The 23,412-nt window shown below is 44.9% G+C and overlaps 1 protein-coding gene across 1 annotated transcript in view; it reads left to right on the forward strand.

Moving 5' to 3' along the window:
• The window catches only part of SS18L1 (SS18L1 subunit of BAF chromatin remodeling complex), a 46,632-nt gene extending 39,988 nt beyond the window's left edge, over positions 1-6,644 (forward strand). The window contains exons 9-11 of the mRNA XM_082271349.1: positions 1,915-2,043; positions 3,184-3,311; positions 6,314-6,644. Coding sequence (XP_082127475.1) covers positions 1,915-2,043; positions 3,184-3,311; positions 6,314-6,340 — 284 coding nt within the window. The 3' untranslated portion in view covers positions 6,341-6,644. The remainder of the gene's footprint in view (positions 1-1,914; positions 2,044-3,183; positions 3,312-6,313) is intronic.
• The last annotated feature ends 16,768 nt before the right edge of the window (positions 6,645-23,412 follow it).

A 23,412-nucleotide genomic window follows, 5' to 3' on the forward strand; every position in this document is an offset into this window, starting at 1 on the left:
CCATGTCTACGTCACTTCCGGTAACCTCTGCTCGTGCCCTACGCGTTACGTCAGGACCACGTGACTTCTTCAGGGGAACAATTAGATTACTGTTTATAGCACGTAAAAGTATTGCTATGAAATGGATGTCTCCCAGTCCTCCATCCTTTGAGGAATGGTGCCTCCAAGTAAACGGCGCCTTTCCTAAAAGAACAACAGATCTACAGAAACAGGGGTACGCCAAAGAAGTTTTATAAATTATGGGAGCCTTGGCTGGCGTCGCCTGGCCTGCCCCTTTTTCTTTTGTTTTGTTTAGATTACTACAATGCGGATAATTTTGTAATGACAACATATCTACCACCTGTATGTAGGTTGGAATATAGGCTAGTCCTAAAACAGCTATTCCAGTAGCTCATCTGACACATGATGCTTATAAATACTAACAATGAAGGGGGTTAATTATTTCAGGGCACAATAGAGGAACACCCTGGCTTTCATCACTGGCAGCACTATTAGGGTCCTTTCACACCTGTCCGTTCCGCCGACGGACTCCGTTCTGCTCAGCAGGGGATTGATCCGCTGATCCCTGCTGAGCAGGCGGATGTCAGCTCCGTCTCCGCTCTGTGTGCGGAGACGGAGCTGTCAGATCCCCGCTGTCCTCTATGGGGGAATCTGATGAGAACGGACCGCCTGTCAGATCCGTTCCGCCAGACAGATGGAAAATAGGGTCTCCATCCGTCCGGATTTGAAGGACAGGATCGGATGGCAGCGGGTATCGGCGGACATGTTTCCGCTGACATCAGCTCCCCCATAGAGATGCATGGAGCATCTGATCAGGTCCGCCTGAAAAACTGACAGGCGGATCTGATCAGACCGTATGTGTGAAAGGGGCCTAAATCTTTTTATGTCTGTTAAATATTTATTTTCAGCTGAGATGTTACCCGGTATACGTTGTGTTGAAACCCTGCATATACACCCTCTTTGAGGCCGGTATAGCTATCTGTTTAAGTCAAACGTAGCTACTGCGGGGGTGGAGGTTCACATGTAGGTTAACTGAGATAACGTGTGTATATTGTAAATGGTATGACCACAGACAATGTTGTCTTTCACTTTTGTTACTTTACTTTCTTTTCGTTTAAGAGCCGGTTCACATTAGAGCGATCCGACTTGCCGGGGCGACCTCACAAGTCGCAGTGCGCAGCTCGCTCCGCGACCTCGGAGCGGCCGGCACGGACTTCATAACATTGAAATCAATGCAGGTCGCTCCGAGTCGCCTCAAAGAAGCTCCGGACCCTTTCTCTAAGTCGGAGCGACTTGTGTCGCTCCTATTAGAACGGGTCCACAGCTTCTCTATGCCAGGTGACCTACGGCGACCTGTCAGGCGACCAGGTCGCCTGACAGGTCGCCCCAGTGTGAACCGACTCTTATTGTATGTTTCTCTGTATACATACAAAAACTCTAATAAAAAAAAATTTAAAAATAAGTGGTTTCTAGCAATCCTGATGCTGGTGAGTTGCCACCAGCAGTATTGCTATGTGTAGACAGGTTTAAGGAGTGTAGATTGTAAGTGTAAGGGTTGAGCTAAAAGAGTGGACAGCACTATTTTTTTACTCCATCTTGGTAGTTTTAAAGCCTATATATTTTTAATGTGCTTTAGACAAAGCAGTACGTTCTTTCTTTTTACTGCTGTCCGAGCAGGAAGTGATGATAAATCTCCTCCATACACATTTTTGTATTGGTGTCAGAAAGAAAGGAAGTGACTTAAAATCTCCCCAACAGGGTCGCATATGGAAGTTTTACCCCTTTCCTACCATACTCAAAACAAAGTATTGCCTGGCGCTAGTCCCATTAGGAAGCTCAAGTAATAAACCATTCCCCAAACGCAAAGAATGGTGTACAATAAATGAAGATGTGAAATAATTTATTTCTGCGCAGGAGGAACCACCCAGTACAGCCAGCAGCAGAGCGGATATCAGCAGGGAGCGGGGCAGCAACAGGCGTACTCTCAGCAGCAGCAGTACTCCAATCAGCAGAACTATCCGGGGCAGCAGCAGCAGGGATACGGTGAGAAGAACACTGTTGTATAGATTTGTGGCACAAAATGTTGCAAAGGGAGGCACAGTAGCTAATTGAGCAACAATGTTTTTTACAGCACTTAGGTCTGGTGTGCATTTCCCACCAGGGACACTGTCTGCATAGAGCTTGTATGTTTTTCCAGAGTTTGCTTTGGGTTTTCACCAGGTGCCCTCCCACAGGGTTTGGATAAAAGTGGAAAATTCTTTTAAATGTCTCTTAGGCCTGATAGAAATGCAAAATGTGGCACCTTTTTAAGGCTCGTTCACACCAATTGTGCCCTCTGAAGTGCAGGCCAAGTTTGGATTGTTGATTTAACCCTGTAAATTTCACAGTACTGTGATGCAAGTGCATGCATTGTACAAGGGGGTGGCACGGCCCCATAGACCTACATTAGTTGAGTTTGGTGGTGGCAGCACCCCTTTAAAAGGTGCTATGCTGTTTAGTGTTCACTATGGCTGCGGCATGTGTACATCCATGAACGCTCAATGTCAGTGTACAGGCAGGTGGGTGGGGGCCTTTAAACCCTGGTTCAACTGCCAAGTTTTACCACTCCCTGGCCGCTCATGTAAACGAGGCCTTAAACAATGAAGGTGAGAAAGGGTATTAGAATCAGCATGAATGCATCTGATCACTGTAAAAGGGAGATTCTCTGGTGCTACAGATCTGGATCACTGACATCTGCAGAGCATTTAGTCAATGTGAAGGAAAGCACTTTGGCATTGGTGCCTACAATGCAAAGCTGGTGGAGACAGGTTGGTACAATCTGATTCTGATACCTCTTTACACTGTACCCCTTCTTCCCTTTAGCTTTCCCATTTGTTTATAGGGATCCTGAGCTATAACATGTACTTGCATTGATGGTCCCCCCTTCCCCTAAATCCTATTCTCACCTGTCCCAGTCAAGCAAGATATCACTCACATAGCCACTGAGCCTGTCAAAATCTCCTGAGCCAAGCTTGCTCATGCACTCCGTGCTCCTGCATTGAACATGCTTGATCAGGTACAGGTGAGAATAACATTTGGGGGTGGCTGGGGGTAGGAAACGGTACATTATGAGAAAAAGGGAAGAAACAGTTTACTTTGTGCTGCACATTTTATATAAAATTCATTGCATGTTCTTCTTCCCAGTTCCAGCACAAGGCTCATCCTCACAGTATTCCAGCTACCAGCAAGGCCAGAGCCAGCCATACTCCAGCTACCGGACACCCCAGACAGCATCCTCTGCCCAGCAACAGAGGCCATACGGTTACGGCGAGGTAAGACTAGGTCTTATATAAAGAGGCTGTCACTTTGCCTCCCCAACCCACTTATACTCTCTTTCTCTGCACTGACCCTCTGCTCCATTGCTCAACTGAAGCACTATCATTAGTTGTGGAGATTGAGACTTTCTCCCAGGAGACGGTGTTTGAGCATGAACAGCCAAGATGAGTATAAATGGGTCGGGGGGGGGGGCGCTATCAAGGGAATTTGTAATTTTGCCTCCTCAACCCACTGATTCTCCACTTCAGCACACTGCCCTACTGCTTCATTACTCTGTTGAAGCAGCATCATACCTGTTTATTCTGGGCATGGTGGAGCATGGGACCTTTTCTCAAGATGCAGTGATCAGACTTGAGCAGCCAAGATGAGTATAAGGTCAGTATATGGGTCAGAGAGTGGGCTATTAGGAGAACCCTGTCATTTTGCCTCCCCAGCCCACTTATTCTCTCCTTCAGCACACTGCTCTACTGCTTCATTGCTCAGTCAAAGCTCCATCATACCTGATTAAAGACCATGTTGGAGCATGGGATCTTCTCCCAGGATGCCCAGGTCTGAACAGCTAAGATGAATATAAATAAGTCAGATAGTAAGCCATCTAGACACTCCCAAACCCACTTTAAACCTGACCCACTGCTCCATTGCTTACCTGAAGCACCATCATAATTTTTGGAGCATTAAACCTCCCAGGTGACAGTGTTTGGGTCTAAACAGCCAAGATAAGTATAAATGGGTCAGGAGGTGGGCTATCAAGCTGAGGGACTGTGAGGACGCCCGGACACGCTACCTCGGACTCCACCCTTTGGAAACTCTTGGACACCAACTTAACATATGAACGGGACCAGCCTGACCAGCACCCCCTAGTGGAGGCCACTGGAATCTCACATTATATACCTCCAAAATCGGACCAGACCTGGGACGGTACTTTTCTTTACCCCCCTGGCCCAACGATACTATATGGCTACAATGTCCACTTGATTCTTATGGGGACATGAGGACCGGAAGCAAGGCTCAGGAGCAAAATACTCCTATTTTCACAGATGGTTGACATAACTTCCTTGATAAAGGCTCTTTGCCGAAACGCGTAGGAAACCTGAATATTCTCCCTATAAAGATCCAACGCCATACAAAAAGCGTGGACAAATAGAGAGATATTATTGTCACCCTACCACTATGTCACTTCTTCCTTACTTTTTCTCACCACCACCTATGGGTCTATAACCCATACACCTTATGTACTATACCCGTTGTCATTTCAACAGAATATATTCATTTATCTTGTATGTTTATACAATATCCAAATAAATTTTATTTTATTATATTTAAACTATGATTCAATGTGTTAGCCCTTTAAAGTCCCATACCTTGACCTGAGGCACCAAACCCTCTTTTCCAAGAGACTGACATTTTACTTAGATTGTAAGCTCCTTGAGAGCAGGGACTGATGTGAATGTAGAATATATATGTAAAGCGCTGCGTAAATTGAAGGCGCTATATAAGTACCTGTAATAAATAAATAAACGTATAATTTTACTTCCCCAGCCCACTTATTCTCTTCTTCGTCACAGTGCCCTGTTGCTCCATTGTTTGGTTGAAGCACCATCATACCTGGTTCTTCTAGGCATGGTGGAGCATGGGACCTTCTCTCAGGATGCAGTGTTCAGGCCTGAACAGCCAAGTTGAGTATACATGGGTCAGAGGATGGGCTATCAAGACTCTGTCATTTTGCCTCCCCAACCCACTTACTCTCTCCTTCATCACACTGACCTACTGCTTCATTGCAACATTGAAGCTCCATCATACCTGGTTCTTTTGGGCATGGTGAAGCATGGGACCTTCTCCCCGGATGCAGTGCCCAGGTCTGAACAGCAAAGTTGAGTGTAAATGGGTCAGGCAGTGAGCCATCTAGACACTCTAATGCTTTGCGTCCCAAACCCACTTATACTCTCTTTCTCTGCACTGCCCTACTTCTCCATTGCTCAACTGAAGTACCATCATAAGTGGTGCTTTCAGGTATTGTGGAGCATGAGACCTTCTCCCAAAAGACAGTGTTTGGGCTTGAGCAGCCAAGATGAGTATAAATGGGTCAGGTGGTGGGCTATCAAGAGACTATAACACTTACCCCCATTACGGGTAAGGCTACATGCACATGCGTGTTTGGGCCCATCAGCTTCAAATCCTGGTGTTTTTGCCCCCCTGGGAGACACAGCTGCAGTGTCCAGCTTTGCTGCCAGCAACCTGTCAAAATCTATAACCGGCTGAAATACGCCGTGGCTGGATGCAGTACCAAGTGGCACTTTCCCCACACGCCTATGGCTCAGTACAGCATCCAGCCTCTGCATATTGCAGCTTGTCATAGCTAGGCTGATTGCTTCACATGTGCCTCCCATGCACCCAAAAGGCCGAAATTTAACGCTGATGGGCCAAACCACCTTTTTGCATGAGACCCAAAGTGACAGAGGCTTTTTAAAGGCATATGCACATTAAGGGCTCTTTCACACTTGTAGTCCGTCAAACGGACTCTGCTTTTCTCAGCGGGGGATCGATCTGCCGATCCCCGCTGAGCAGGAGGATGACAGCTGTTCTCCGTGCTGTGTGCGGAGTCACAGCTGTCAGTTCCCCATGCATCTCTATGGGGGACATCGGATGGGAATGGACCGTCGGTCCGTTCTCATCCGATCCGCTGGATGGATGGAAAATAGGGATTCCATCCGTCCAGATTTGACGGGTCGGGTTGGATGTCAGCGGACATGTCTCCACTGACATCCGATGCCCCATAGGAATGCATGGGGGGACCGTTCAGATCCGCCAAAAAAACGAACAGGCGGATCTGAATGGTCCGCCTGTGTGAAAGGGGCCTAAGTGACAACAACTAATCTGTATTTAATTGTTATTTAGTTAGAATAGGCAGAAAAAAGATGATCTCTGATTAGCTATTAAGGAATATAGAATTTTGTGCACTGTTCTGTGTTATGAAATTAATAATGTTCTGTCCTTACAGGGTCAGTATGGAAACTACCAGCAGTAAGCCAGCACTTTGGCCCTCGAACAGTCGAATCACAAGTCTGAGGTTAACAGGACTGCGAACAATGCCTATTAGCAATGCTTACTGCACGTACCGATTTCAAGATGGAGAGGAGAATGCGGCGACTTCACCCCATGTTGGTGGAATATTCCCATTTTTTAGATCCAGAATGGTGTGCGATCTATCAGCATAGGCATATTTGTTTCCCAAATACAGGTGGATTATGGATGGACGGTAGCAGAGCTTAAATGTATATTTTTGTATTACAAGGAGAACCTGTCATGTAATTTAAGTGGAATTTTAGGCAAACAGCAAACTTGACAATGCAGCTGTGGTGAAAGTACAAATCTCATTGTGTCGGAGTTCCGCAGTGTCTCATGGGACTTGTAGTTTCACCAAAGCTAGAGTGCTAAGGTTGCCTACTGCTGCAATAGGTGACCTGTTTTACCTGCTGAAAGGTTAGTAATGTGCCTATTGGACCATGAATCAGCGTTGTCTCAGTATTCACAGTCCAGTAAGCTGATAGGTGTAAATCAGTAAATAGTGACATCATCCTACTTGCTATGCTGTGGTAGGGGTGTAGGAATCATAGGACTAGCTGAACAGAATACAGATCCTTTGACGGGTAAAACAATTCTTATATATGTATTCATTTTGTTTGCTTTCTTTTCCACTGTAAAAGCAGCAATGTTACTCAGAATTTAGTTTGCTGAATACTTAAAGTGTTATTAAACCCACAACAGTAAATTCAGTCTGTATATACAGTAAAGCATGCTTGTTATACTCACTGTGGAACCTAAGGGGTAAATCATCCGTGTTGTGTAAAAAGGCTGTTTGATCCTGTCTTCTCTGATCCTCCCCTCCTTTCACTGTCCCCAATCCATTTCCTGATAGAACATAGCCTTAGGAGCACTCTGCACATGCTCAGTTTGGTGTGTATTGCTATAAAGCTGGGATCTCCAAACTACGGCCCTCCAGCTGTTGCGGAACTACACATCCCATGAGGCAGTGGCGGCTGGTGCATTGGGGGCGCCGCCCCCCCCATCCATGCGTCTGGCCCCCTAATCTACATGCAGGGCGCCGAATGCATGGAGTTCAATGGGGCTTTATTTTTTATTTTTAGCATGCGATTAGAGCCAGAGGCTCTAATAGGCTAAAAAAAAAGGGTGGGCTCGGGGCGCAGAGTACTGCGCCCCGAGCCCACCCAGTTGTGTGATAATAGCGAATGAAAATTCACTATTATCACACGGATCCTTCTCCTTGCCAATCAGGAACGGGTCCTGAGACTCGTTTCCCGATTTGCTGAAAGGAGAAGCCATGCCATTGGGCATGGGGGAGGAGGCAAGAGACGCAGAAGAGGGGGAAGAAGCTGAAGCCGCCTCCGCTTGTTGCTGCACATGTCCAGATGTCTAGGCAGGGTGAGTGAGCCGGGGGGGGGGGGTCCTGCTGTGGTCCTGGGGGGGGGGGTATGGTGAGTGGCCTGGTGTGGTCTTGGGGGGGGGGGGTATAAAGCCCCCCGGCCCATGGAGCACCAGCCGCCACTGCCATGAGGCATTGCAAAACTCTGATATTCACAGACATGACTAGGCATGATGGGAATTGTAGTACCTGAACAACTGGAGGGCCATAGTTTGGAGACCCCTGCTATAGAGTTTTTTTTTCTTGGGAGAGTGCATGTGATCAACACAGGGCCAATCAGCACTGTCCAGACAGAGGGTCAGGGGTCCTGCAGCCTCATAGGATGGTCAGAGTAGAATGAAAACTCCTCCTACAAGCTTTAACCAGACACTGATAGAAGTCAAAAGACTGCTATATACTGCTGATGAGAAAAGGTATTTAGCAGTTTATGTTTACTAAAATAATTGCATTTGCATGTTCTGTGTACTGTGGAAGAGCAGATATAGTGACTGCAGGCTCCTGGGTTTAGTAACACTTTAAGTACATGGCTCTCCTCCCTCCTTGCATTAGTCAGCCATATTTCCATACTGTGCTCCATGATAAAAAAAAAAAAAACCTGCACTGCGTAACGGAGGGCACAGAGAACTACAAGACTTCACCCAAGTGCTCAGTATCAGGGTTATGTATTATTAAGCTGTTGGGCAAAAAATGTGACCGGTCCTCCTAAAAATGTTGGTAGGTAGGTTCAACAAATGGCAATAGGTCTCCATGAAGGTGGAAAAATGAAAGGGAAACTCCACGCAACCCAAGTATTTCTGTCTGGGTGTACGCTTGCTAATTTGGTAAGGAGCGTCATTCTTTGTAAAGCTGCAGATTGCATCATTTTCATTTACCGTCCCGTCTCCTGGAATCATTTATAGAATAAGTCCCGAAAGAGGTCGCCGCTGTGTCCGGGTTGTTTGTACAGTTGGTGTTCCATGCCTAATTTAAGAAGCACTTTTTTTGGAAAAGCAAAATCTTTTTTTTTTTTTTTTCTCTGTGTCCAGTTGTATGTATCCTATGTAATATTGTTTTATGAATCCAGATGTACAGTATGTGTGCCGATGTATTTTTGCTTTTAAGTGATTGTAGAGGGCAGATTCTACTGGATGATTGATCCTTCAATGCCTCTGTCATTAAGGGGTGTCAGTATTTTTGTTTATGTATATTTTAGTACATGTCATACAAAAAGACGGTGCTGGTTTTGCACCCCATACTTTTGGTTAAGCACTTTTGTATAGCTATTTAAATGCATCATACTGTGAGAAGGGGGCCACCCCCCCCCCATGAATAAAAGGGATTGTCTACTTAGTATCTTTCTCTGTGTGTCTACCTGCTACTGGCTTTATTTTTTTTCAAAACTATATGCTTGCCCTTAAGTAGGACACAGATCTACGCCTTGCATTGTACAACCTACGCTATGTTGTCAAAAGTATTGGGACGCCTGCCTTTACACACACATGAACTTTATTGCCATCCCAGTCTTAGTCCGTAGGGTTCAATATTGAGTTGGCCCACCCTTTGCAGCTATAACAGCTTCAACTCTTCTGGGAAGGCTGTCCCCAAGGTTTAGGAGTGTGTCTAAGAGAATGTTTGACCATTCTTCCAGAAGCGCATTTGTGAGGTCAGGCACTGATGTTGGAGAGAAGGCCTGTCTCCTAGTCTCCGCTCGTGTTCTATGGGGTTGAGGTCAGGACTCTGTGCAGGCCAGTCAAGTTCCTCCACCCCAAACTCGCCCATCCATGTCTTTATGGACCTTGCTTTGTGCACTGGTCTGCAGTCATGTTGGAACAGGAAGGGTCCATTACCAAACTGTTCTTACAAAGTTGGGAGCCTGAAATCGTCCAAAATGTCTTGGTATGCTGACACCTTAAGAGTTCCCTTTACTGGAACTAAGGGGCCAAGCCCAACCCCTGAAAAACAACCTCACACCATAATTCCCCTTCCACCAAATGATTTGGACCAGTGCACAAAGCAAGGTTCGTAAAGACATGGATGAGTGAGTTTGGGGTGGAGAAATTTGACTGGTCTGCACAGAGTCCTGACCTCAACCCGATAGAACACCTTTGGGATGAATTAGAGCAGAGACTGAGCCGGGCCTCCTCGTCCAACATCAATGCCTGACCTTACAAATGTGCTTCTGGAAGAATGGTGAAACCTTCCCATAGACACACTCCTAAACCTTGTGGACAGCCTTCCCAGAAGAGTTGAAGCTGTTATAGCTGCAAAGGGTGGGCCAACTCCATATTGAACCCTACAGACTAAGACTGGGATGCCATTAAAGTTCATGTGTGTGTAAAGGCAGGCGTCCCAATACTTTTAACAATATAGTGTATATTACCGGTTGCTTTGGTACTAAATTTGAGTAGAAACATCCATTGCACATCTGAAATCGTATTATATTCTTGTCCTTTTACAAATCAAAACTCTCCCTTCCAACACTGGCTGATGCACAAAATGTACCAAAGGGACCTCGGGTTACAGGTTGGGGACCAGCTTTCTAGACGTACTTGGTTCATTCTCTTTGCAATACTGATATAGACTAAAAAGGCAGCTCTGTGTCCTATTAAAGTGCAAATATATTCCTTCTTAGGAGGAGGCCGAATAATGAGGCACCAGGGAGGATTTTTGAAAAGGGGAGCCAAGTTGGCTCTCCAACTCCAAACTGCAGTAGTGGAATCCTCCATGTTAGTAATATCACTATAGCCTGTAGCAAGCGGTTCTATTCTTCATTTATTCGTTCCATAATGCACTGTTAAAGGGATATTCTGATTGGTCTTTATAGGCTGGAAGTTCTTACTTCGGACCCAAATGAAACCAGTCTTCTTTTTCCTTAGTTTATGTTTCTTGAGCACATAGGGCTGGTTTACACTTGCTTCAACTTTAACACACATTAAAAGCGCTACTGCTTCAACGTGCTTTTTTGATGTGTTCCTGAAGCTTTAATGAAGCTTGGAAAATGCACTGTGTATGTTAATTTTTTATTGATGCCCCACTCTGTAGTACCCCCAACTCTGCTTATCTCCTGCTCAATAGTAACCCCCAGCTCTGCTGATCCCCCGCTCAGTTGTAACCTCCAGCTCTGCTGATCCCCTACTCAGTAGTACCCCCCAGCTCTGCTGATTCCCTGTTCAGTAATAACCCTTAGCTCTGCTTAACCTCTGCTCAGTAGTAACCCACGGCTCTGCTGATCTCCCGCACAGTAGTAACTCCCAGCTCTGCTGATCCCCTGTTCAGTAGTAACTCCCAGCTCTGCTGATCCCCCCACTCAGTAATAACTCCCAGCTCTGCTGATCCCCCCACTCAGTAATAACTCCCAGCTCTGCTGATCCCCCCACTCAGTAGTAACTCCCAGCTCTGATGATCCCCCACTCAGGATTAACCCACATCATAGATTCACGCACATCATAGGTTGGACTGGATGAACTGATGTCTTTTTTCAGCCTCACAAACTATGTAACTATCATACGGGGGTATACAATGTACGGTTAACAGCAAACACACACATCATTGGATGGTCTGATGTCTTTTTTCAGCCTCACAAACTAACCCCCAGCTCTGTTGATCCTTTGGTTTTCTGATCCTCCTCTCTGTAATGCTCCCATGCTGCGCCCAACGTTTGACATCTGCTAATTTCTCTTGCTCCGGTCCCCCAGAGCTGCTGATCCTCCGCTACTTTCCAGTCCCGTTCACCTTCTACTATAGCGTTCCAATGTTGCACACCACGTGTGCCATCAGCTAGTTGCTCTGCTCCAGTCCAGACCCCGCTCACCTTTCTGCTGCTCCACACTGCACACCAGATGTGATGTCTGCACCGGACACTCCTGGAGTATGAACACATGAACTGAAAGTGGCTGCTGATGACCTCTTTCCGGGTGGCTTGTTGGTTTCCCAGTGCATCCTGGGATATCTCATCCTGACGCTTTGAGAGACCAAGAAAGTGACATGGGGTATAATTTTTAAAGCAAAGCAACATGTGAACAGGACTGTAAGGTAACCATTTTATTTTTTTGATTTGGCATTCAGAGTACTTTATCCCCTTGCCAACTGTATACTATGTGCAAGGCGGCTCTGCTGTGCCAGATCACATACCTAGCTAGTGATCTGGAACTTCTGGGTAGGGGGTACGGGCGATCTGGCTGTGCTGTGAATAAACACAGCAGATTTCGATCAGCAGGTGCCAGCCAATGGATTAGTGCCGGCACCTGCTGATCGTCCAGAATTTACACAGGACGGAGCCCTGCCTAAGTAAGCAACGCAGAGCCCTGTCCTGTCAGCGGGGAAGTAATAGATTTTCTTCCACCCCCCCAAAGCAGGGAATAAAATCCATTACTTGCCTTAGCGAAAGCACCACACTCTTTACACTAAAACACTGGCTAGGCACCCATTTAACCCTTTGATCTCCCCTGATGTTTAACCCCTTCCCAGCCAGTGTCATTAGTAGAGTGGCAGTGCATAATTTTAGCACTGATTACGGTATTAGTGTCACAGGTTCCCAAATGGTGTCAGCGTCCAATTGTCCTCCGCAATATTGCAGTCCTGCTATAAGTCGCTGATCGCCGCCATTACTAGTAAAAATAAATAAATAAAAATTCCAGTATATATCTAATAGTTTGTAGACGCTATAACTTTTCTGAAAACCAATTAATATAGGCTTAATGGGATATTTTTTTTTTTTTTACCAAAAGCATGTAGCAGGATACATATTGGAATAAATTTATCAAGAAATTAAATTTTTTTAATTTTTTTTTTATTGGGATATATCTTTTAAATAAAAAAAGAAAAACACAGAGGTGATCAAATAACACCAACAGAAAGCTATATTTGTGGGGGGAAAAAAGGACATAAATTTTATTTGGGTACAGCGTCACACGACAGCGCTCAATTGTCAGTTAAAATAATGCAGTGCTGTATCGCAAAAAATGCCCTGGTCATGAAGGGGGGGGGTAAATCTTCGAGGGGGTCAAGTGGTTAAAAAAGCGTGTCAAGTTTTGAAGCAAGTGTAAATGAGCCCCTAAATTGGACCCGTGGCAACTTTAAGTTAAAGTATAAAGTGTATTTTTTTATTTTTTATTTATTCAGTCGCTGATTACACATGAGAACCTAAAGTGAAAACCCTAACAAATACCTTATCTTGTTACACAAAAGACCTGTAGATCCTGCAAGAGATTTTAGTGAGCTTACAACATTCTATGCTGTCTGCTTACACTTATCAGTCAGCATTGTTTGCAGTTCTCTCTGTGGGCTACAGAACATCTATCCCTGTGTTATAGAGGGAGGTGATCTGTAGTCCAAATCAGGAGCAAGCAGTCTAGGGTGACCACGTGGCTTCTCCAAAGATATAGTACTGTCAGTGAGAGTTGGCATCCTAGGACAGAGAGTGTTCCTGGCAGGATCTTCTAGGGGAAAGTATAGAGACCCCAAGCAGAGGCTCGCAATATTGCAAATTCACATTGTGCAGCAAGTAGTGTCTTTTGAACAGTGATGTACACTAGATTATCAAAAGTATTGGGACGCCTGCCTTTACACACACATGAAATTTATTGCCATCCCAGTCTTAGTCCGTAGGGTTCAATATTGAGTTGGCCCACCCTTTGCAGCTATAACAGCTTCAACTCTTCTGGAATGGCCGTCCACAAGGTTTAGTAGTGTGTCTATGGGAACGTTTGACCATTTTTCCAGAAGCACATTTGTGAGGTCCGGCACTGTTTTTGGATGAGAAGGCCTGGCTCACAGTTTTCACTCTAATTCATCCCAAAGGTGTTCTATCGAGTTGAGATCAGTACACTGGTGTGCAGTCATGTTGGAACAGGAAGAGGCCATCCCAACTGTTCCCACAAAGTTGGGAGCATGAAATTGTCCAAAATGTCTTGGTATGCTAATTCCTTCAGAGTTCCCTTCACAGGAACTAAGGGGCCAAGCCCAACCCCTGAAAAACAACCCCACACCATAATCCTCCCTCCACAAAATGATTTGGACCAGTGCAAAAAGCAAGGTCCATAAAGACATGGATGAGCGAGTTTGGGGTGGAGGAACTTGACTGGCCTGCACAGAGTTCTGACCTCAACCCAACAGAACACCTTTGGGATGAATTAGAGTGGGCCTTCTTTCCAACATCAGTGCCTGACCTCACACATGCGCTTCTGGAAGAATGGTCAAACATTCCCATAGACACACTCCTAAACCTTGTGGACAGCCTTGCCAGAAGAGTTGAAGCTGTTATAGCTGCAAAGAGTGGGCCAACTCAATATTGAACCCTACGTTCTAAGACTGGGATGCCATTAAAGATCAATGAGTGTGTAAAGGCAGCCGTCCCAATACTTTTGGTAATATAATGCACATCTGGAATGGAGTAGAACAGCTGAAAGTGTAGAGACCCCAACCAGAGCCTCGCGTTATTGCATATCACATTGTGCAGCAGCGATGTATGTTAGAAAATGCAAATTTCAGATCAGATCTAGACCCTGTAGAGCCAGGTCCCTCTTTATGTCCTTTAAAGGTTGAACTGTGATGACAACCCTATGTGAGCGTTTATTTTTTATTTTCCAGTAAGTATTTATATAGACAGAAGTGACCACATTGTATGTAATTATTAATAAGATTGCCTATAATTGATGCTTCATTTGTAAGTGCATTGAAGAATTGTTTCTTTTTTTCATACTGAAGAATTTTCTGTACTGCTGTACATTTTGAACAACTGTTGCGACATTTGCATTGGAAAGTTTTTGCTATTTATGAACAATATAAAAAAAGAAAAAAAAAAACGCCTGTTTGTCTCACTTCTTTTCATTAAAGGGGAACACCATACAGAATAAAAGAATGGTTGTTGGATGAGAAGGCCTGGCTTGCAGCTTCCACTCTAATTCATCCCAAAGGTGTTCTATCGGGTTGAGGTCAGGACTCTAAGCAGGCCAGTCAAGTCCCTCCACCCCAAACTCGCTCATCCATGTTTTAATGGACCTTGTTTTGTGCACTGGGGCGCAGTCATGTTGGAGCAGGTAGGGGCAATCCCCAAACTGTTCCCAAAAAGTTGGGAACATGAAATGTCTTGGTATGCTGACGCCTTAAGAACACCTTTAGGATGAATTAGAGGGGAGACTGCAAGCCAGGCCTTTTCGTCCAAAATTTTTGCCTGACCTCACATATAGGCTTCTGGAAGAATGGTCAAACATTACCATAGACACACTCCTAAACCTTGTGGACAGCCTTCCTAGAAGAGTTGAAGCTTTTATAGCTGGAAAAGGTGGGCCAACTCAATATTGAACCCTACGGACTAAAGCCTCGTACACACGCGTCGAAAATTGGCAGGGAATTTTCGTCCGACGACCGATCTGCCGATTTTCGGCTTGTTAATATGATGCTTCCGACAACCGACTCCGACTTTTCGGCCGAAAAAAATCTGGTGTGCAGACTATAAAATTTTTGTTGACAGTCAACACAACGGCCGATTTTCCGTCAGTCAGTACAGATTTCGACAGGGAAAAATCTAATGAGCAAGTCTGGGCATGCTCAGAGAAGAAAGAACACAGAGAAAGCAAACCAACACATGACATCACTTCTGAAGTAGAATTTTGTCGGGCGAGAAAATTTGTGTGCAGTCTAGGCACATTCCAACCAACAAAACACCACTCTGGACAAAAGACGGACGATCGGTTGGCCGATAATCGTTGCGTGTGTACTAGGCTTAAGACTGGGATGCCATTGTAGATTGCCACCCTCTATGCGAGAAGCCCTGGTAGTTTTGATCCCTAAAAGTGGGAAGGATCCTAAGGAGTATGACTCCTATCGCCCAATCTCGCTGATGACGTTGACACAAAGATTCTTGCTAAGATTCTAGCGGGTAGACTTCAGGCTGTTATACTAAAACTTATTAATGCAGATCAAACAGGATTTATGCCAAGCAGGTGTGCCCAGATTAATGTCAGGAGACTCTTTGTAAACCTTCAAACTTCACAAGATAACTCCGGGGCAAGGGTAGTGGCTTCGTTGGACACTAAAAAAGCCTTTGTCTCAGTGGAGTGGCTCTATTTATTCCATCTGTTTGAGTCCTATTGTTTTGGACCCGTCCTTGTCTCTTGGGTGAGACTGCTGTATACTGATCTGATGGTAAGGCTGTGGGTGAACAGTATTATCTCTAAACCCTTTCCTATTTTCAGGGGGACCAGGCAGGGGTGCCCATTGTCACCCCTCCTGTTCGCCCTGGCCATTGAGCTGCAAAATTACGGTTAAGTGACTCCTTCTCTGGTCTCTGGGTAGAGCAGTTGGAGGAATGTGTCTCATTATACGCGGACGATATGCTCCTATACCTCCAGGACCTGGTCCCCTCAGCTGCATTTGCTCTTATTCAAGAGCTCAGAGACTATTCTGGCTTCCGCATTAATTAATTCCTCCCTGTTCCCTATTGACGATGATGTGACGGTTCCTGGGGACTGCCCCATTCCATTGTCTAGATCTTTTAGGTATCTGGTGGTTCAAGTTCAGCTCACTACTTCTAAAATCCCAGAGGTTAACTTGACATCGACAATAGGGATTTTTCAAGAGAAACTACATAAATGGCAGTCTCTACCACTTACTGTGATGGGACAAATAAATCTATTTAAAATTATTTTTCTTCCCAAGTTTTTGTACATTCTATCCAACTCACCTGTTTTTGTTCCAAAACTAATCTTCCAGGGCATAAATTCTGTAGTGGTTGGGTTCCTACGGGGTTCATGTCCTCCTAGGTTGTCCTTAGCAGTACTGAAATTACCTATTAATATGGGGGGGTCTGGCTCTACCAGATTTACGCTCCTATTATTTTGCCTCTTAACTGAACTTTTTGCATTGGAGATTTTTTCCCCATATTCCAAATGCGACCATTTTGTTGGAAGCTGCGGTAGCAACTTCCCAGGAGGCCCTTTTAAATATAATATGATTTACAGGAAGGGAGTCCTGGGTAGGAGGGTTGGCTCAGTGATGGCACTCCCTGGGAGGATTTTTCATATATGCTCCCAAAATGTAGGGGATACACCCTTAATGCTTTCTCCTAATAGCCCGCTATGGTACAGTAAGTGTCTGGGGGAGTCCCTTAAACAGGGGGATGGATCCGCGATGCCCGCTGAGCCGGCGGGTGACAGCTCCGTCTCCGCTTGCAGTGCGGAGAGGGAGGTGTCACAGCCCCAGCTGCTCTCTATGGGGAATCGGATGAGAGCAGACTGCCTGTCCGCTCTCATCCGATCCGATCCCCAGGACGGATGGAAAATAGGGTCTCCATCCGTCCGGATTTCACGGACAGGATCGGATGCGGATGGCAGCGGGTGTCAGCAGACATAGTTACATAGTTAGTAAGGTTGAAAAAAAGACATCAGTCCATCCAGTTCAACCTATGATGCGTGTGTGTGTTTGCTTTTAACCGTACATTGTATACCCCTGTATGTTGTGGTCTTTAAGGTGTCCATCTAATAGTTTTTTGAAACTATCGATGCTCCCTGCTGATACGACTGCTTGTGGAAGAGAATTCCACATCCTTACTGCTCTTACAGTGAAGAACCCCTTACGCACTTTAAGGTTAAACCGCCTTTCCTCTAGTTTTAGTGAGTGGCCACGTGTCTTATTGTATCTCCTTTCTCTGAATAGTTTGTTCCTTGTGCTCGGGTCACCAGTACAGTATTTGTACATTGATATCATATCCCCCCTCAATCGTCTTTTCTCCATAGAGAAAAGGTTCAGTGCTTGTAGTCTTTCCTCATAGCTGATGTCCTCCATTCCCCTAATTATTTTTGTTGCCCTTCTCTGGACTTTCTCCAATTCCAGCACATCCTTCCTGAGGACCGGTGCCCAGAACTGGACAGCATACTCCAGATGTGGCCGGACCAGAGTCTTGTAGAGTGGGAGAATAATCTCTTTATTTCTGGAGTGAATCCCCTTTTTTATACATCCCAGTATTCTGTTGGCTTTGCTTGCGGCGGCTTGGCATTGCATGCCACTGCCAAGCTTGTTGTCTACCAGTACCCCCAAGTCCTTTTCCATCCTAGACTCACCCAGAGGTTCCCCCCCTAGTGAGTAGCTTGCTTTCTGGTTTCTGGCCCCCAAGTGCATTACTTTACATTTATCAACATTAAACCTCATCTGCCATGTAGTTGCCCACCCCGTTATTTTGTTCAGGTCTGCTTGCAAGGTTTCCACATCCTGCATAGAAGATATTGGCATGCCTAGTTTAGTATCATCTGCAAATACTGAGATTGTACTCGATATCCCCTCCTCTAGATCATTTATGAACAAATTAAACAGGATTGGTCCCAGGACAGAACCCTGGGGGACCCCACTTTCCACACCCGCCCAATCCGAGTACTCCCCATTAATCACCACCCTCTGTACTCTCCCCTGGAGCCAGTTCTCTATCCAGGTACTCACCTTATGGTCCATACCTACCTTCCTTAGTTTGTACAGTAATCGTTTGTGGGGAACGGTGTCAAAGGCCTTTGCAAAGTCCAGATACACCACATCCACAGGCTTACCTTTATCTAGGTGGCTGCTCACTTCATCGTAGAAGGTTAATAGATTGGTTTGGCAAGAACGATTTTTCATGAATCCATGCTGATTACTACTTATAATACCGTTTTTATTACTAAAGTCTTGTATATAGTCTCTTAACATCCCCTCCAAAATTTTGCAGACTACAGATGTTAGGCTGACCGGCCTATAGTTACCCGGGATATATCTCGGCCCCTTTTTAAATATTGGTACCACGTTGGCTTTTTTCCAATCAGCTGGCACCATACCCGTCTGTAAACTATCCTTAAAGATCAAGAATAATGGTCTGGCAATCACCTGGCTGAGCTCATTAAGAACCCTCGGGTGCAAGCCATCCGGTCCCGGGGATTTATTTATGTTAAGTTTCTCTAGTTTAGCTCTAAGTCTATCTTCTGTTAACCATGGCGGCACTTCCTGAGGTGTATTATTTAGTTCGGCCTTACAAGCTGGGTTCGTCTAGCCCCCCGATTCTTTTGTGTAGACTGAAGAGAAGAAATGATTTAACACTTCCGCCTTTTCTCTGTCCTCAGTGGCCATATTTCCTTTATCATCTTTTATGGGGCCAATGTGTTCTGGCCTCGCTTTCTTACTGTTTATATACTTAAAGAACTTCTTGGGGTTCTTTTTACTCTCCTCCGCTATATGTCTCTCGTGTTCTATTTTAGCCGCCCTGATTTCATCTTTACATTTCTTATTACACTCTTTGCAATGCTTAAATGCTGCCAATGACCCCTCAGCCTTGTATTTTTTTGAAGGCCTTTTCTTTAGCACTAATATACATTTTTATGTTGGAGTTTAGCCATCCAGGGTTTATTTTTGCTCTTTTAAATTTATTTCCCTTTGGAATGCACTGGCCAATCCCCCTGTTTAGTATGCTCTTGAAGCACTCCCATTTTTCCTCCGTGTTCTTTGTTTCCAGGGTTCTATCCCAATTGATATTTTCTAGCAGCAAGCGCAGTTTAGGGAAATTGGCTCTTTTGAAATTCAGTGTCCTTATATTACCCCTCTGCTTCCTATTACTGTAATTAATACTGAAACTTATTGACCTATGGTCACTGTTTCCTAAGTTGTCCCGTATTTCTATATCCGTGATCAGGTCTGTATCGTTGGTAATCAGTAGGTCAAGTACCGCATTGTTTCTTGTCGGTGCATTCACCATCTGACCCATAAAATTGTCCTGCAAAACATTTAGGAACTGCCGAGCCTTGGCTGAATGCGCGGTTCCTTCTGCCCAGTCTATATCTGGATAATTAAAGTCCCCCATTATAATGACATTTCCCATCCTTGCTGCCAATCCTATCTGTAAAAGGAGGGCCGCCTCACCCTCCTCCCTCTGGTTGGGGGGCCTATAGCATACGCCCAATATTACCTTCCCCGCCGTGCCATCCCTTTGAAGCTCTACCCATAGGGATTCTGCCTCATCCATAGCTCCATTATTAATATCATCCCTCATATTTACCTGTATGCTGTTCTTAATATACAGACATACCCCTCCCACTTTTTTACCCTCTCTATCTCTGCGATAAAGGGAATACCCCTGAATGGTCGCCATCCATTCATGAGAGCTGTCAAACCAAGTCTCAGTTATCCCCACAAAATCTAAGTCCTCCTCAAACATCAGCAGCTCCAGCTCTCCCATCTTGTTGGCCAGGCTTCTGGCATTGGTATACAAACCTCTTAATTTTGATCGGTTACATTTATCCTCATTTGATGTTTTTAGGCTGCTCTCTTGATTTTTCCCCATACCCACCCTGGGTATAGGAGCTCCGAACACCCTACCGCTAATGCCCCCATTTCTGCCCTCTGAAACTTGCTTTCCACTGGCTAATTCTACATCTGTACCCTCCCCCCCATTCCCTAGTTTAAAAGCCCCTCTAACTTTTTGGCCATCCTCTCACCCAGTACGGCTGCACCCACCCCATTTAGGTGCAATCCGTCCCTACCAAAGAGCCATGTCTCCGCTGACATCCGCTGCTCCATAGGGCTGAATGGGGCATCCGATCAGATCCGCCTAAAAAATTGACAGGCGGATCTGATCGGACCGCCCGTGTGAAAGAGCCCTTAGGCCTCTTTCACACGGTCCGCCTCCGTAGGCGGATCCGTGTTGCTCAGCGGGGAATCGATCCGTGATCCCCGCTGAGCCGGCAGATAACAGCTCCGTCTCCGCTTGCAGTGCGGAGAGGGAGGTGTCTCAGCCCCCGCTGCCCTCTATGGGGGATCGGATGAGAGCGGACCGCCTGTCCGCTCTCATCAGATCCGATCCGATCTGATTACTGAACGGATGGAAAAATAGGGTTTCCCTCCGTCCAGATTTCACGGACAGGATCAGATATGGATGGCAGCGGGTGTCAGCGGAGGTGTCTCCGCTGCCCCATAGAGCTGCATGGAGGATCCGATCAGATCCGCCTAAAAAACTGACAGGCGGATCTGATCGGATCGCCCATGTGAAAGAGCCCTTAGAGTTCTTTATTTTGGGGTACAGAAGCTCATAGCAAGGAGGTAGATATCTATGGAAAAATTGATGTTAGGGATGTGAATGTAAGCAATAAATGATGGCATTCAGCTATACCGTATGACATATGAGGCATGGGGTCCCCCCAAGAAATTCAGGAAGGTGTGGTTTCCTTGTGTGGACTCTAAGGATACTCTGGGGGGGGGGAGAGATGGATAATTGAGATAAGTACATTGGGGGGAGGAATGCTGCTGCGTGAGTAACGTATCTTGATAGGCCCTTACCAAGGTTGGGGGTTAAGTGCTACACACTGATTCAGGGGCTTGGGCTCCCTTGCCCGGTCCGCATATGCCCAATGGTTATTGTAAATAGTTGGCATATCCAAAGGATGAGGCCTGTTGCCTCTTTGTTCATACAGGATGTTGGGATGTTTCAGGGGGGAGGGAGGGGAAGGGGGTAGTTGTGGTATCATCCTATTTTATTACTGATGTTATATATATATTTTCTTTGTTTTACAAAAAAAAAAAAATATATATATATATATATATATCAAACTCTCAGGAATAAGGCGTCTAGTATAAGGCCCAAGATGGAGGTCTTCTATGTTTTTTGAGGTGTTGGCCCTGTGAATGTCTAACGTCAACATGCCTTGTTTCAAATGTATATCATTTTTGTCTGTGATCCGTATTTTCTGATAATAAAAATATTTTTAAAAAAAACGTTATGTTTGGCGTAAAAGCAACACAGCTCATCACCCTGAACACACCATCTCCACTGTCAAACATGGTGGTGGCAGCATCATGGTTTGGGCCTGCTTTTCTTCAGCAGGGACAGGGAAGATGGTAAAATTGATGGGAAGATGGATGGAGCCAAATACAGGACCATTCTGGAAGAAAACCTGATGGAGTCTGCAAAAGACCTGAGACTGGGACAGAGATTTGTCTTCCAACAAGACAATGATCCAAAACATAAAGCAAAATCTACAATGGAATGGTTCACAAATAAACATATCCAGGTGTTAGAATGGCCAAGTCAAAGTCCAGACCTGAATCCAATCGAGAATCTGTGGAAAGAACTGAAAACTGCTGTTCACAAACTCTCTCCATCCAACCTCACTGAGCTCGAGCTGTTTTGCAAGGAGGAATGGGCAAAAATTTCAGTCTCTCAATGTGCAAAACTGATAGAGACGTAATACCCCAAGCGACTTACAGCTGTAATCGCAGCAAAAGGTGGCGCTACAAAGTATTAACTTAAGGGGGATGAATAATTTTGCACGCCCAATTTTTCAGTTTTTCATTTGTTAAAAAAAGTTAGAAATATCCAATAAATTTTGTTCCACTTCATGATTGTGTCCCACTTGTTGTTAATTCTTCACAATAAATTACAGTTTTATATCTTTATGTTTGAAGCCTGAAATGTGGCAAAAGGTCGAAAAGTTCAAGGGGGACGAATACTTTCGCAAGGCACTGTGTATGTATATATATATATATATATATGTATATATATATATATATATATAATGTTTGGGGGGTTCTAAGTAATTTCCTAGCAAAAAAAAAAAAAATGTTTGTATACAAGTGCAGGATTTAAGGGGTTAAAGCAGGTGGGGGGGGGGGGGGGGGGTGATGCTAAATGATGCCTCCTAAGTCCTGGTTCACACAAATGCATTTTTTCATGCTTTTTGCTTTTTTCAGAAATGCAGGACATTTTTTTTAACATGGGTTCCTATGGAACACATCAATGCAAAATGGTGCTTTTTTGTTTCAATAGACTTTAATGGAGAAGCTGCAGAATAGCATGTAGAACGTTTCTACCACAAATTGTGTTTTTAAATCTGCCCAACAAATTTTCATTAAAAAAAACAAAACAAAAAAAAAGCTTAAAAAAAAAGCTTAAAAAAAAAAAACCGCAAATCTCAATAAAAATGTAGCAAAATCGCAGTAAAAAAAAGGTGCAAAGCCCAGCAAAAAGCACTACAGAAACGTTCAAAAGCAACATGCATAGGTGTGAATCGAGTCTAAGGCCTGGTTCACACCTATGCAGTTTGCTTTTGTTTCTGCAGTGCGTTTTGTGTTTTTGCACACACAATTTTACCGCGATTTACATTTTGCTTTTTGGCCCAATTTGTTGTTAGGCAGATTAAAAAATGCAAATTGTGGCAAAAGTCACACTACATGCTTTTCTGCAGCTTCTCCATTGAAGTCTATTGAACCAAAAAAAAAAAAGCACCGTTTTGCGTTTACAAAAAAAGTCCCTGACCCTTTTCAAAAACGCAGCGGCTGAAAAAAAGCATAGATGTGAATGTGTCCCATAGGAAACCATGTTAAACTAACTGTAGTGCGTTTCTGCAAAAAACACCAAAAAATGCATAGGTGTAAACCAGGCCTCACTGCCTGGCATATTAAATGCTCTCTGAAGACCGATCCAAATGCAGATCACTCTTCAGACAGCAAAGCACGTGCGAGTGAGCCCTCACATTACACAAGCGCTGGGCAAGGCCAAATAATCCCAGCGACAGTCATCTAGCAACAACTTTAGCAACACCCCCAAGTGGAACTAAACCCATTGTTTAAAAAAAAAAACAGTTACATTCCTAGAATGCCAGGAATGTAACAATCACATTGACAGTTTGGTTGAGAGCACAACTAAACCATCCAATGGCTGGTGTCATAAC

Source organism: Pelophylax lessonae, assembly GCF_965119305.1.
Source record: "Pelophylax lessonae genome assembly, chromosome: 11".
Lineage (NCBI taxonomy): Eukaryota > Metazoa > Chordata > Amphibia > Anura > Ranidae > Pelophylax > Pelophylax lessonae.